General features: G+C 38.4%; 1 protein-coding gene across 1 annotated transcript in view; it reads right to left on the bottom strand.

Moving 5' to 3' along the window:
- ALG6 (ALG6 alpha-1,3-glucosyltransferase) overlaps positions 1–16,167 on the bottom strand; it is a 28,015-nt gene that overhangs the window by 6,001 nt on the left and 5,847 nt on the right. The window contains exons 3-10 of the mRNA XM_079982407.1: positions 14,675–14,759; positions 10,799–10,888; positions 9,432–9,520; positions 5,366–5,448; positions 3,989–4,053; positions 2,789–2,974; positions 2,134–2,269; positions 334–419 (exon numbers count right to left, since the gene is read on the bottom strand). Coding sequence (XP_079838533.1) covers positions 334–419; positions 2,134–2,269; positions 2,789–2,974; positions 3,989–4,053; positions 5,366–5,448; positions 9,432–9,520; positions 10,799–10,888; positions 14,675–14,759 — 820 coding nt within the window. The remainder of the gene's footprint in view (positions 1–333; positions 420–2,133; positions 2,270–2,788; positions 2,975–3,988; positions 4,054–5,365; positions 5,449–9,431; positions 9,521–10,798; positions 10,889–14,674; positions 14,760–16,167) is intronic.

Genomic DNA, 16,167 nt, shown 5'->3' with positions numbered 1-16,167 from the left:
AAATGAAATAAGCACCAACCAACTAAATCATAAAACAAACAATAAATTGTAAAAGAAACCATCAAAGCAGTTAGAAAAAACAAAGCAAGTTAAATAGCAATCAACTTGCAAAACTTAAAAATGCCTGGGCAGATATAAGTCTTCAGCTGGCATTGAAATGATAACAATGTTGGCACTACTCATAACCATAAGGGGAGGGCATTCCACAGACGTGGGAACCACCATAGAGAGGGCAATATTATTACATTGTTTTAAAATACTATCTTGTGATCCTACCAACAGTGTAACATAATTCAGACTTGAAAGTTGCTATGGACTTCTATTCTTACTTACCTTAGTTTAAGTTGAGTTTCTGCTGACAGCGCTGCCTTTACTTTGAAAAAAACACTTACGGTGCACCAAACATTGGCCACTTTATCCTGAGAAGATATTTAAAGTGTTGCATTATTTTTTGTAGATGGGCCTTATTTATACATTGAATGGCAGGGATCTTTTTGCATGGATGTATATTTGATGCCGAGATTAAATGCATCTGTGTGACCTTGGTTCAAAATAGTGGGCAATGTCATTTTGATTAAAACAAGCCTTTAATTAACAGAGAAGTACGTTACTGAGTACAAGAGCTTGTGCTAGAAAAATCTCTTATAACAATACTGTAGCATATTAAGTAAGAGAAATTTGAAACTTTTTTTTGCAAATGTGAAGCCACACTATATTTTGCCACATTCTGCTACTAGAACATATTTAGCTCTGCTTGCTAGTAGCTAGCAATGACAGAGTTAACCCTAATAAATCAAGAAGTCTAAAGACATTAGCAGTTGTGCTAGGATCACTTTCCAAATTAAATTTGTAACCACACAGCTAGCATGCTCATGAAACTCATCCCTAAACAGCTGCTTGAATCACAGCTGTGTAGACATAACAGCAAGAAAGCTACTACCAACAACTGAGACATCCCTCCTTGTTCACTTACAAGTGTACAGAACACACACTGCAAATTTGCTGAAGGTGACAAGTGCTTGGCAGCACCCACAAACATATAAGATGCCTGTTTAATAGCCAGAGAAGTTTTACAACTATCAGCACTTGCAGGCATCTCTGTAAATGGGAACCAATTCAAAGAACCTGTCACAGGCAACCCAGTATAAACTTACCGTGCACTGCTTACGTAGACAGTTTCTCAGTTTATCCAGATTAATATCCAAATCAGTCACTCCTCTGCTCAGCTCAGAAAACATTTCAGCTAACATTAGATCAAAAATCCCTGAGCTATCCTGGATAAAATCGTGTGAAGTTTCTTCATTGTAAAACATCAGTGAAACCTAGCAATGTGTATCAAAAAAATACATATCCTGCCTCCCTAAAAATACACATGTAAACGCACCAAATTACTTGACAGTTCTTTGGCTTGTGAATTTCTATATACCTCACACTTCGTGTAAAATGTCAACATACAAGTGAGCCTAAATTTTTCTACCAATGTGCCAGCACCACTACCAGGGATGTTAATGATTTTCAGAAGTAATTCCACTGATGAGTTGTATCACTATTTCTCACTCTCTCTTCCCCACACCCTCTCTCTGGTGCAAACCACTTAATAGAAGTCATATCTGTAATAAAATCATATACTTTATGCTCAACACCTTTAGGCCTTACTTTAGCAAAGCAAGATGGCACTTTCCAACACAGCAAATTAGGAATCTCAATGCCTTCTAAAGCATGTAACATTTTAGCATCAGTCCAATGACTATTTTAGAACAGTAAAAAAAGAGAATCCAGTATGTATTCATTTTTTTAGACCCTCTAGATAAGATTGAGCAAGGACGCTGTTAATTACTATGGAATCTGGTCAAACGGAAAAATGTACGTCTGAGCTATAGATCTGACGATGGGATAAATGTTGTCTACTCATATAATATCCTGGAAGATGCCAGCTGAGCTAGGGGTTAAACGCTGGATTAAATAACTGGCAAGAAATGACGGTCAGAGAAGCCAGATCATATTCCTAGCCTTCTGGTGTATCTTCCACATGAAATCCCTAAGGGTCAAAGTGAAGGTTTCTCAAGGGAGCTAAAAATATAAAACATTTACAAGAAGCTTGTCAGGGGGCAGGGCAGGGAAGATGAGGCATACCTCGAACAAACCTCGATCAACTGGAAAGAGCCTTCTGAGCACTTGCAAAATTTGTTCAACGTCTGTACAAAACGGGAGCCAACAGAGAGCAAAAGAAACACCTACGGTAAACCCCAGTTTCATTAACAGTAACAGCCTGTAAGAAAAAAAAAATTAAAATAATCCAAGCCCTGAAGAAGAAGTGCTCATGTAAAAGAAAATAGTAATGTTTGTGTGCTCTCAAACATAAAGCTGACTTAAAGTACCGTGCATAACAGCAGACATTAAATAACCTAACGTGAGATAGCTAACAGGAGAAGAGATCAGGGATAAGAAAACTGTTAAATGTTAAAAAAGATATGCTAAACTCTTATCTTCTAAATCTGGGTGTCCATTTGTGACCTGTGCTTAACTAATGACAGGTGTTGAAGAGAAAAGATAGTCGTGTGTATTTTGATACACTATGGACACTCTTAAAACTATTTAGTATGTTATTTAATGACTTAGGAGAAAATGTTCTTCTGGGGGAGGGGGGGGAGTAAAGAATTATAATGACATGAATCCCTTCTCCAAAAGCTTAATCGAGAAATGAATGACATGCACAAATTCCCAAGGCAAGCCTGCCTAAGTGCATTCCAGGACCATTTTCTGGATGTCAACTTTTAAAGATACTCACCCCTTCCCCACCAGGCCTTTTTTGAAGCACTTTCCCAAGAGATAGCTGAAGAAGGGCAATGAATGGTACAGCTCCATTTGTTTGTAGTTTAGAGCCAAGCAGAATGCTATTGAGCCCAAGAGGTCAAAATCATAAGACAGGCAAAGTACTCCCCACAAAGCAAAGCCAAGGCTCACAGAATTATATATGTTTTTAATGTTAAGGACAAAACAGATTTAAAAAGTTAAGTTATAAATGAAATACTTCAGATGGTCTCCTCTTGCCACCATAATTGATTGCCCATGCCATAATGGGAGAGATTTCAATGGGAGAGATTTAAGCAATTTGATTTGAGGTTTAATTAATCTTCCAGTTGAAATAAATGTGAATTCAAAGTGCTTACCTGTGAGGAGATTTTGCCCTGAGCTCTCAAACACCAATATGAAAGAACCTGAAGGAACGACATCATCTGTGTGTCTCTGTTCTGGCATTTCCCGAAACTCAAAAGCAAGCAGAGCTGGGGAGCGGTTCCTACACTTCTCAAATAACATAAAACAAGGACCCTGAAAATTTGTAGTTTGCCCATACTGGCTGCAACCATCATAATGATGTGCAGTTTTGTTACCTTTCCATAAAGATCCATGCAAAGTACATTCCTTGAGGATGCACAACAGAGCCTATGGATTGCCTCCACCGAACTGCATTTTGAGATAAGGACAGGTGACATCAAATTGTTATCTTTGCTGTTAAATCTCCAATGGCTGTTTCACACATACAACTTTTATTTCTGTCATCTTGAGATAAATATGCCTATGTGAACTCACCTTCGGGTATTTATACCACGTACTTCATACTGAACAAATGTGTATCCACACATTCAGCATAAGAGAAGAAACCCAGATTGCGCAGTAACTGTTGTTTTAAATGTTTAGCTGCGCCATTAATACCTAACAGCACAATCCTATGCATGTTTACATTGGGAGTTAGCTGCTCTTATTCTGAGGTAAGCGTGCAGCGGGCTGTATCCTTTATCTGTATCTTTTTCACTGCTCTTATAAACATCTTATGCAATGAACAGGAATTATTCCTCCTTGTTCACATACTTCCCCTAAACCATTACATCTCTTGTTGCTCTATAGCAAAGAGATTGGTGTTGGGTTAAGAGGATCCATTGAACTGGTAAAGTGTAAAGAGATGACATCACAGAATAGGCAAGGATACTGAAAATGTCCGTAATCAATCAGAATGAGTCCTGGATAAAGCAGTATGCAGAGAGCACTAGAAATCTGGGAAAGAAAGACAGACATTCTGCATTAAAAGAAACACAAATAAGCTAATTTTGTAATAAGTCATCACATACTAGAACAAGGGTGGGGAACCCTCAGGCTTGGGGGCCGAGTGCAGCCTCCAAGCCTCTCTATGTGGCTCTCGGGCCCTCTCCTCAGCAGCCCTGGTCTGTATCCTCATTAAGTATTTCTGCTTTGCTGGAATGAGGCTTTGAACTGTGATGGCGCTTGCTTACTTGACTTGAGGACAGATGGAAAAGGGGTGTGTGACTTTTGCAAGGCTGGAATGTAGCCCTACTTGTAAGAATACAAAGGTAAGAGGCACATCCATTGCTCTTCTGCATTTTGCCCCTTGTCCTGCTGCCTACTGGTATGCAGCCCAGGCTGCCCATGAAAAAATGTTTTCATCCCCATGCAACCTCAAAAGAGTATGTGACCGTAAACACGTTTCACTTCTCCCAGATGAAACAATGCATAGAAGGCAACAGAGAATCCACTGCATCACTCTACAAACATATCTTGTTCTACTGGCCAAAACTGTGATTCAGCCATCTATTCGTGGCTATTAAAAGGGCCAGTCTAAATGTTTAATGTGGGATTCAAAAGCATGAACTGAATTTACCCCCAGCACACACAAACATTTGACTGCAGTAAGATCTGTGACCTGCATTGGGCAGAGACATTGGAAGTGGGCGGGGGGCATCTAAAGTACAAGTAAGGCTAAAAAGAAAGTCTCTTCCAATGTCTCTGAAGTAGAGGCTCTATGTGTCCTATCAACATCTGAGTGGTGTTTGGAGATGGCCTGGGAGAAGGCTTTTCCTGTGGCCATTACCAGATTGTTAACAGCCTACCCAGAGAGGCCTTGGGCATTTTTAGTGGAAAAGCAGGGCAAAAGTATATAAGTATATATTATATAATTATATAATGAAGAAAAGCAAGTCTACAATCCTATGCGATCTTACTTGGGACTAAATTCCACTGAAGTTAATGGGACCTACTTCCGAGTAAAAATATAATTTGCATTATGCTGCATACTATGTTTGTTTGTTTTTGCAATCCTTGTTTCTTAATTATACAAAAAAGTCAACATTACTTGCAATACATTTTGTTTTTGCAAGGCTTTCCAGTAACTGAGGTCAATGTAACATTATTAACTATAAAACGATCTAGCAATTTGTGCTATCAAGTTTATGTTAGCAGAAAATATTTTCTGATTTTGTAGGATTAGGTAGCCCCATCCTTGCCTTCCATTCTAGATGAAAAGTTTTCACTGTAAGTCCAAAAAAAGAAAAGAAAAATAAATCATACCAACCTTCCTCTTAGCTGAAGTCTCTTTTAAATAACAACAGTACAAGATTACTGCAGGTATGTAAACTAGTATATCAGCAACAAAAACTGAAACATAGAAAATATATATATATGTGTATGAATCAAACTACTATTGTTTATTAGCCAACTGGGCTATTGATTATTCTGCTTCAAATATTGTCTCCTAACTGTGACAATGCTATTATTCTTGGCCTTCCCCCAGAACCATTTCCCCATCACCTGCATCTGACATATATTTGAATTATTTAAAATATCAAAAGCAGCCAAGATTAACTCTTATGTGCTATGGACACAATAATTCACTACACACATACAGTTGAACCAGATGTAAGTCTGCACATACACTCAGAACTGATTTAGGGATAATATCCTTTTCCAAGATTCTGTGGCCACAAGAAAATACAGGAATCATGCTGTGGTTGACAGATCCTCAACCTGAGAGAGTGTCCAGTCTACACCTTTAAATCAGGGGAGAAGAATGCCAGGTCTGGGACTGAATGTGGCCCTTCAGACATCCTTATATGGCCCTCGGAACTCTCCCCAGGCCACACCCCTCACTGTCTCTTCGTGCCCCAAGTGCTTTTGTCTGGCTGGAATGTGTCCCTGAATTCTATTGCTTGTCTAGATAGAAGACAGAGGAAAGTGAGAGACAGAAGAAACTAGGCTACTGCCCAAAGGTAAAATTTATCTTCATAACTTTCCCACTTTTGCCCTGCCCACGTCTGGACCCTGAAACCTAAATACAGCTGAAAAAAGATCCCCATCTCTGCTTTTTTAAATGCTTTAAGGTGCTGAACAAGGACACAGTCAATATGTCTCTCACTTTGGTCTTCTTTTTCCACTCCTTTTGCCCCTGCCTGCAGGATGGTAAACTGGACTCCTTGTGCGGTAGGCAGGGGGGAAAGGTATGTAAAGGAATCAATGGGGAAAACAACATAGAAGCTGTATCATCTCTTAGTGCTAGAGCTTCTAAGTGTAGAAACACCATCTCCAAGCGAGCCCCCGGCAAGCCTCATTTTCATACAGTAATGATATGTGCTTCAAGGAGCTACCTTAAAGCAGTTAATTTTTTTTTGGAGTCATGTCTTGTATATAAGGCATGAGCAGTTTCTGGGATTACTATTTTAAACATAAGTCATAATACTGTCAATATGGTAATATCAGAAACCAGCTAGCCTCAAGGCTAGGAAAACTCTACAAAATTTGATCCAGTGGCATCATAGGGCTGCTACTCATAGCTGATAATGAGTTCTCATAAAACCAAGTGCTTCCTTCAGAAATGCTACCAAAGAGCTGCAAGAAGATCAGCCCAATGCCACTCTTTTCATTGAAATCTGCTTAAAGTTTTTATGACATGTTTAAAATAGTAATCCCAGAAGCTGTTCAAGCCATATATACATGAGTTCAAAGAATGAACTGCTTGCAGGGCAGTTCCTCGTAGCAGTTCTGAAATCAAAATGGATTGCTTTCTTTCTTTTTCTGACTCACTTCATTCAGTTACATTCAAAGAATGCCAGTAACTTCCCTAAATGTTTAAAATTAAGCATTTATAATTAAAATGTCCTTGACAGAGTTAAAGCTGAACCCTTCAATCCTGCACACAGGCCACTTCAATTCCACTGAAGTCAATGAGATTAAAGATGACTTAACTCTACATAAGGACTGTAGCCCATGTGCTCAGAACCGTGTAAGACTAGAACCCCAAATTCCTCCAAGATGACAGAATATAACCTTGACATTTCTTTTAAGATGTAGAACTGAAATGATACCTTTATTTGCACCCATTATATTCAAAATGCTAGAAGAGAGTGATACAGAACTCTTCTTTAGATTACAGGATTTCAAAGCAAAAAATTTAGGAAATAAACACACAAACACACCAGCCACCTGGAAAATGATGCTGGGGTGGTATAAACCCAAAGGTTTGGAGAGCTCTTCACAACATGGGCATTTTTGAACAGACTACTGTTAACTATTTCAAGCCAACTGGAATTGTCAGTAGTGGAAAGCCCTCCCATCAGATATCCTATTTTTAAAAGACATCTGAAGGCAGCCCTGTTTAGGGACGTTTTTAATATTTAATGCTATATTGTTTTTAACACTCAATTGGGAGCCGCCCAGAGTGGCTAATAATAATAATAATAATAATAATAATAATAATAGATCATTTAGAAGTATTGCCTTGCCTCAGAAGCTCTATACTATTTGTTCTGGAAGCCCAACACTAAAGAGTTATTCAGACAGAACAGTAAGCCATCCTGGTTCGTGGGCAATACCATAGTTTACCCAGATTGGGGGGGAAATGGTAAACTATGGTGTGCCAGAAATGCGAAAGTAAAGGTGGGGACCACAACACAATAAGGGACAAAAGAGTGTCTGAGGTCAAGGCTCTTCAGGGTTCACTCATGAAATGCCACATCATGGTGTCTGAATGAGCTCCGGGACTCCTATGGTTTTAATTTATTTGGCAAAATCTGTTGTCTGTGCATGTGCTTCAGAAACAGAGAGAGAATCTTCTAAAACATCTAAAACTAATGGTCAACATTTAACTGTATTGAATTTTGTAACCCTGGTGCACTCATTTAATGGCAATTGTTAAAAAGAATGTCTATCCATTTTCTTAGTTTGTACATCAATGATTTGTCAAGCGTGTTGATTTGAGCATTATTAAAGACCATTTCAAGGGTAATTTGGTTCTAGTGATTTTTAAAATATAATCAATTACTAGAGACCAGATGGAAAGGTTTCTGGCCGATGCAAGAGGTGGTGTGGAGGAGTGTCTGCTTCTGCCCAGGATAATCAGCAATAAGACAATGCTGACACGTCATAAGAGATTTTTACAGGACTTCAGTCAATCCTGTGAAACAGAGGATGACTGAATATAAGCCAATAAATGCATTGTCTGGGCTGCCTGATACGTTACTCTTGTGACAATGCTGTCCATGTTTTTCTTCACTGACCACCACGTGAACTATCAATTGATATGCATCTGAGAATTATCATTGTCGTTATCCTCCATTTGGTTTAGCTGTAAAGGCAAATGAACACTGAACTTTTAGTTGTATATTGGAACTTTTTTGAAGCCTGGGAAAAGCTACTTTACTGTATAATGATTCACAGCACCTATAAGCATTTGATTTTGAACATGCGTAATAACACCTTCTTCATTCCAATGTTTCTTAAAAATATATAATTTCATTACTTCAATATTAAAAATCCCTGAGCATGACAGCCCTTCCAACCGCTAAATTTAAAAACTAACAGAAAAGAACTATGAAATTCTTTTTTTAAAAAAACAGACAAGCATAGGCTATAGTTAATAACTGACATGAACTTCAGAGTGCTATCAAAACTTAACCTTATATAGTAGGAATTGGCAAAACTATTATGTCAAATAGGTAACTTCTCAATAAACTGCCATTACTGTAGAATATTACCGTGTTACACTGTAGAACTAAGTTCATACAAGGCAGTTATACAGAAACAAAAAACCCTATAATGTCCAATTTCCAATAATATATAAAACCACAGATTAAAACAATTCACAGTCAGCAGCACACTGGCATATCTAAAGAATTAAAAACTATATTCTCCACAGATCACTAAATAGTTTAACATTCAGCCCAGCATATCAACTAAATGGTTGGATTTTTGAGACCCATTTTAAAAAGCATGAGCTAATGGAGCCATGAAGCACATATTCCATAGGTATGAGGTCACCACTGAAAAGATTCTGTCTCTTATGCTCTTCTAATTTATCCAATTTATCTGAAATATTGGGTCATGAGCAGTGGCTGTCAGTTGTACCCCTGACTACTCATTCATGGCCATGGAACCCATACCTTGAGCAATCTCTCCCACTATAGTCTTTTATCAGCATGAAATTGCTTTAGTGTTAGGGGGCTGAGGCCATTCCCAGTTAGAATTATTTATCTCCTTGCATCATTACACCTTAAGAACACCCCTTGTATGGGTAATCTGCAATGCAAAAAATAGAATTGGATCAGGAACATTTTGAACTTATGTCGAAAAAAAAGGCTATTTTCTACCTGTTGCCCGCATGAATAGCTTGTGTGGCTGACTCTCATACCCACGAGATGTGTGCAGAGCAATCCAATCTGGATTGATTAACTTCGCTCTATAAAACAAAGTATCAAAACATTAAAAAGTAGACTATTCACACTGCTAATTGCTTCAGCTTAACAAATGCAGATGACACACATAGAACCATCATGAAGAAACTGCTTCAATTTCAATTATAATTAAGCACTTATCAGCAATACAGAGAACTGAAAATATTTTATCTTTTCACATACAGGCTACGTTTGTGCACCACAGAAAACCATATTTAATGTGTGCTGATGGCTCCCATTTCACTCCCCACCCTCCCAGTGTGAGCAGCAACAACAAACTACAAAATGTGCTTCAGTGTTTTGTCCAAAAAGACAATCATGGATAGTTTTGCTCCAAACAAACCATAAATGCTGGTTCTTTGCTTCCTGATCATAGAATATGTAAAATAGACCACAATCTCTGCTTCAGGCATAACACTAAGGCAGAGGAAGTCATGCCACATCTTCTGTCACAATGCTGGGTATTTCCTTACCACATAATATAGGCAACTAACAATTTACATATGTCCAACTGACGCACAATCGCACATGCATCATGTGACTTTAAAAATGGCAAAAATAGCCCAGAAAGGGCAAACAACACCTAGCAATCCCATGAGCCTTTGCAGGTGCAATTCCAGGAGCGCTTGCACTGACCTTGGAGGCTTGTGGAACGTCTGAGTTTGAGAAAGGAGGTTTGGAGGGAGTGACCATGGTGGAGTTTGGCACCTGGTAAGTGCTGCTGGTATTTTAAAGGGTTTTTTCAGGGAGTTTCAGAGGTTTAGAGGTTGTCTGCAGACTTTTACAATGGCGTTTCAAATATACGTGATTTCACGTAAACACGTGGTGCCTCGGAATGTAACCCCTGCGTAAATTGGGAGTTGCCTGTACATAGAAACTTTGTTGTTGTTGTTGTTGTTTAGTCGTGTCCGACTCTTCGTGACCCCATGGACCAGAGCACACCAGGCACTCCTGTCTTCCACTGCCTCCCGCAATCTTCTCTTCTCTTCTCTTCTCTTCTCATGAGGTAGGCATAGAAACTTAGCCAACTACAAACCCCCTTTTATCCACTAAATAATCAGGAGAGACAGAGCTGCCTCATCTGTGATTGTTTACCACATAGGTAAGCACTCCCACGTGCTGCTTATGTGTACACGGTCATAAGTGCGTAATCACCACACTTATTGTGAATGGGGAATGCTGTAGTTGTGCATCAGAATTCCCATACCTGGATCAGCCTGCATTTTTCTATTTCTTCTAGCAAACGAAATGCATTTAAAATAATGCTCACATATTTAACTTACACATAAGCACACAGAAGACTGTGATAAGCAGTAAGAGGTGGATAGTCAAGGCCCCAGTATTGCAAGTTATTGTCAGTGGTGTTGAAGTACCTGAAAAAGAAAAGGAAACCCTGAAATAAATATGTCTTCAGAATGCAGCTCACACAGAATGCAGATCTTCCTCCTTCCCTTTCCCCGTTGCAGTAAGATCCCCCTGCTCAGTGCTGTCCAATTCCCCACTTGCACTGCAGCCCAGTAAACCACGGTCCTTATTGTTCAGAAGTGTCCCAAACCCTATAAGGAGGGGTTGCAAGGGATACAGAGTACTTCAGGAGGGAAGAAAGGACAAGACAGATTGGTTATACATGTTGCATTCCACCCAGGCAGCATTCTACTAGCACAACCAATGGATGATACAACCCAGGGTCATGTTGGTTTTCTACGAAGCTGGACAGCTTCAGTACAATAGTAAAAAAAATAAATTAAAATATGGCTCTTACTGCATTTTTGTTGTAGATTCTTTTTTAAAATAAAACAAAGACTTGCCTGAGTTTTTGGATGCAGTTGTTGATGTTTGTGTTATGGCAGAATACAAGACATAAAGAATCTGAATGATATAAAATTTGTGCCTGTAACCAGCTGATATTGTTCTGGGAAATACATTTTCATTTCTAGGAAACAAAGCTAGAATAATTCAAAAATCTACTGGGTTATGAAAGGTAATTATTGTTCCAATTGCCATGATTCACAAGATCTGATTCATCAGTGCCATTAATTTCACTTTTTCAATATATGTGAGCAGCTCCAAAAATACAAGGCTCTATTCCAGTCAGCCTCTATATTCGTTGGACGCTTTTCCTGACCTGACCAGCCTTTCTCCAGAAACCTTCTGCAATCACCTTCAGCTGAAGATATGTACCCAAAGACCCTTCTCTAACAAAGTCTGTGGCTTTGACAAGATGGTGTTTTCTAAAGCGTCAACAGACAACTTAAACAAAATATTAAAGAAATACAGAGTTTCATATAAAAATGTTACAGTAATACAAAGTCACTAATATAGTTACTGACACACTCTCCCTCTAAGGCTCCGGATTCTAACCCAGGGTTCAAACAAACTCTCAGCTCACCCACAAAAGTGGTTAGAGCATTACAGCCTTCAAGGTCTTGCAGCCTTAAGCACAATTTTATCTAAGGGATTCTAAGATCCAACACTAGTTCTCCAAAGTCACAAAACCCAAACATCTGAGCTAAAAGAATAATTGGCTATTCTTGTGAGCTAACAAAGTACTGAACCTGAGCTGCTCCATATCAACAGTATCCAAATAGTACTGCTGGCTTTCACAAGAATTAGGAGGTGCTAAAAACTAAACTCTGCTTAATTACAACAGTACCAAGTTGTCAGCACAATAGATGACAAAGGTCATGATCCTGTTCAGTCATACCAGTAACAACAAATTCAACAGGCCCTCTAAACTAGCCCAAGAAAGTAACCTCTAGAGGACAATAAGAAAGCGCAAAGATAAAGGAATTTCATTCATACGACTTTTCTGTACTTATGTTTCTGTGGAGAGCAGTCAGAATTTAGCCACATCTTCAAGTTGAAAGGAAGAAGATTTTATTCAATGAAAATAAAAGTTACAAAAATAAGACATCAGAACCTTTAAATCTCAGTGAAACAGAGTGACTAGTATTTTATAATTGCCAAGGGGCAAGTTCTTAGCTTTCCCAGTCTATCCACTCAAATGCAGCCAATTTTTGACATTTATTACAATAAATGATATTTCTTGAATACCTTATGAGCAGCCTGAAGTATCTTATGAACAATTCATGATAAATCATATTTCTTAAAGCTGCATCTCTGCCCCTTATCCCACCATTTAAAATTTCTCATGCCAGGATAGTTTTAACTCCTTTCATTTGGATATTGATGTCTTGCGATTTACTAGTAAATATCTCATTCAATTCCATGCTCTTATTTGAACTTAGATTCCAAAGAAAAAGTTTGTGTATAGGTGTGAAAAAAAGGTAAGAACTGTCACATTTCTAACATGCAATATCAGAAGAAAAAGATGCTGTCAAGATTGTCTTTGATAAATATGCATGGGCTCCAAAGAAAGATAGAGAAGGCAGAAATATTTAAATTTGTGCCTCTGGCTCAGAAAAACTACATACAGGAAAACTACATACAAATCACATTTCTCATTTACTGCCTACCTTTTTTAATATACTTTTTTTCCAGAACAAAGGAAGTGAACATGGAGTACATGATAATACCATTTGAGCACACCTGAATAATAATAGTAATCATTGCCTTTTCAAAGGCAAAGACTTTAGGGGCAAACGTTCAAAAGATGCCACCTTGCACCCAGTACAGGGGATCACAAATTTGTTTGTTACCAAACAATGAAATCTCATCCCATTACACTGCTCACACTGTTATACTATACAGCAATATATGCAGAACAAATTGTAAGTTTCCAAATTTAAACTAAATTGGCTAATTGTAGTACAGTATTTGGTTTTGATGGCAGACATGTGCAAATTTATTGGTTAGCATTCCATTGGCTGTAAATTTTAATGCTGCTATCAACTTCTAAAAACAGCTAATTTTTAAGCAATCCTTTCCCCCTTTCTCACCAATACCAATACCAACCACACATTTTATGACAAATACATTCCTGCAATTAGGTCATGTTGCAAACAGTTTCTCTCTTTACACTCTCTCTCTCTCTCTCTCTCTCTCTCCACACACACACAGTAAAAAACCCAACATCATCATTACTATATACAGCAAGAGTATACTCAACTTACGAGCACATACAAAAGGTAAGTTATGACTTGACCATGTGGTAAGGAAGCATCTTCTGCACATCAGAGTGGTCAATTTATTACAACTGGAGGACACAATGTAATGACAAAATATGCTTTAAAAGACAATCTTGTAGGTAAACTGGTTCCAAGCTGTTAAGGGCTTTATAACACCTTGAAGTTGGTCCAGTAGCAAATTAGCAACAGAACTAGAGGACCCAATGTGCACTGCAAAATAAGCCTCCTTCTTTTTTTGCAGCCTCACTGCCACATTATAGGCACGACTGTGTGTTCTTAGCAGTGTTCAGTTGGCTTCAGAATGAGACTTGCGCCACCTCACTCCAGTCTTCATCCGGACTGTTTTACAGTCTGGAGCTCCTGAGAGTACCAAGAACTCCTTGGGCTCGAAAATGCCAGAGAGAATGCTCAGCAGTGATTGTGTCTACTGCCCGTTTCCTCTCGCCACTCCATAGCGACGAGGTCTTTGACAGGACCACCTGCTTTCTCCACTGGAAAATTGCCCAGAGCATTCAAGAACATATCTGGTCCCATCAGTCTCTGAGAGCGGGCCATGTGAATGGGCTCACCACCCTTACAAGTTGAGAGGTGTGGAAACCAGGAATCTACTGCTTATGTCTGAACTCCAGTTTTCAGAGAATTTGTATCACTTACAAATCAGTACTGATAGTTGTAAAATATACTTAACTGGACAAATTGGAAAACATTTTTTTCAAATATTAATTTTGCTAAAATATTAAAATTGGTGGATCGCATCTTAAAGGCAGATGACAGGAATCATTATACGATATATATATTTTGTTACATGACTAAATTGTTCTAAAACATTTTAGATACAGGTATTATATAGATCTAAGTAGCTCTAGAATGAGATATTTCAAGGGAAACAAAAATAAGTAAAGGAAATGGTAATTGTCTGCAATGCTATGTACACTTAACTGGGGCTTACTTCTTTGCAGCCTTATGTAGGGTTACACTGCAAAGGGCTGTGTAGGCAGGAAGGTTTTATGCACCCCAAGATTATAGTCTTTCCATAGAAAAGGGAATAAAAAATTTCAAAATTAGGCATACCACTGTTTGACTGGCAGATTGTAGGTAACTTCTTGCCAATGTCTTTGAGCTTCGTAGTCTCCATACATAGGTGGTTTTCCTGCACCTTAAAAGAAAGAAAAAAGATGGGAAACTATATTTATCAGTTGTTAATTCATGTATAAATTAATTTTGCTCTACTAATGCCTGCAATTCAATGCTTTGCCTGGAAATTAATATACCCTCTGTAGCAAAAGTGTGACAGGTATTTGCATGTAACATTCTTTTACAAGCAACTCTGTCAGGAAGAGAAGAGGTTCTTGGGGTAGTATTAGACGTAGGATACATTTCCATTTTCTGGATACATCTTTTATTAATATTCTTCTTAGTTCCCTATTCTTTCCTCCCCCCCCCCCTTCTTCTCTCGTCAAAAATTCTTTGTTTTTTCCTGTAACTTTTTAAAATCAGTACAAAATTTGCATGAGTTTCTTCTTTACTGAATACTACAGAACAAGCCAATTGTGGCAGTATCACATTAAACAATTAGGCACACAGATTATTCATTTCCTGTCGTTCCTGATTAGCTATTGAGAGCACACACTTATTTCTATGGTATTGACTCTAACTTCATGGAGATTGAAGAGTTTCTTTTAAATATAGGAAAGCTATCTATAATTCTTTCATATGATCTATGTTTGAGCAATTCACACAAACAGCAGAGAAGGACATACCGTAATCTGTCCTTTTGCAACACTGAGAGCAGACAATTGCTACAAGAAGGATATTAAGAGGAAAGGGTTTCAGATAGGCCAGTGCTTCTACAAACAGAAGACTCCTCTATGGACATTTGGGAAGAGAGTTAAGAATATGTGCCAAGTGACATGTGCAATAACTTCCTTCTGCCCATTTACCAACATAATGGATGAATACAGAGAAATAGGATTGATTCAGCAAAAGAAAACATTCACATGGCAGCAGCCCATGCTCTAGGTACAGGGCACAACCAAAAGGATGGGAAACGTTCCTACAAGGGTCCTACTGATTCCACAGAAAACAATAATGTCTGATGGAAATGCTTGATATTTGACCACTGCTGTCTTTTACTGCAGATCTATATCTATCACTATTATTTACAATGCTGGGAAGACTGAGAAACCTACAAAAATTACCAACCAGTGATAGCTTCTCCTAGGAGGAGTTTATGACAGTGTTCTTCTCACTACAAAACCAAAGAGGAACTGACGTCCAAACAGCAAAATATATAATACAAGACCAGAATCAGTCAAAACTAGGCCCGTTAAAATTATCAACTTTGAGGCAGCAGTGAAAGTAAACAAAGCAAGGGCAAGCATTTTAGCATCTGCTGTGCTTTGTTGTTGTTGTTTTCCAAAATGAACCAAGCAGAATGCATTGAAAAAAATTGGTACCCATTTCTAATTGTTTGGGGTTTATTTGTACACATGATGCAAAAGGGTATAGGTTGATGTCGCAAGGCAAAGTAGTAGTGGTGAGTAATTAAATACCAAACTGATCAG

The sequence above is a fragment of the Podarcis cretensis genome (assembly GCF_951804945.1).
Source record: "Podarcis cretensis genome assembly, chromosome: 6".
NCBI lineage: Eukaryota > Metazoa > Chordata > Lepidosauria > Squamata > Lacertidae > Podarcis > Podarcis cretensis.
The sequence above is the reverse complement of the archived record's forward strand: the minus strand, read 5'-3'. Positions and strand labels throughout refer to the sequence as shown.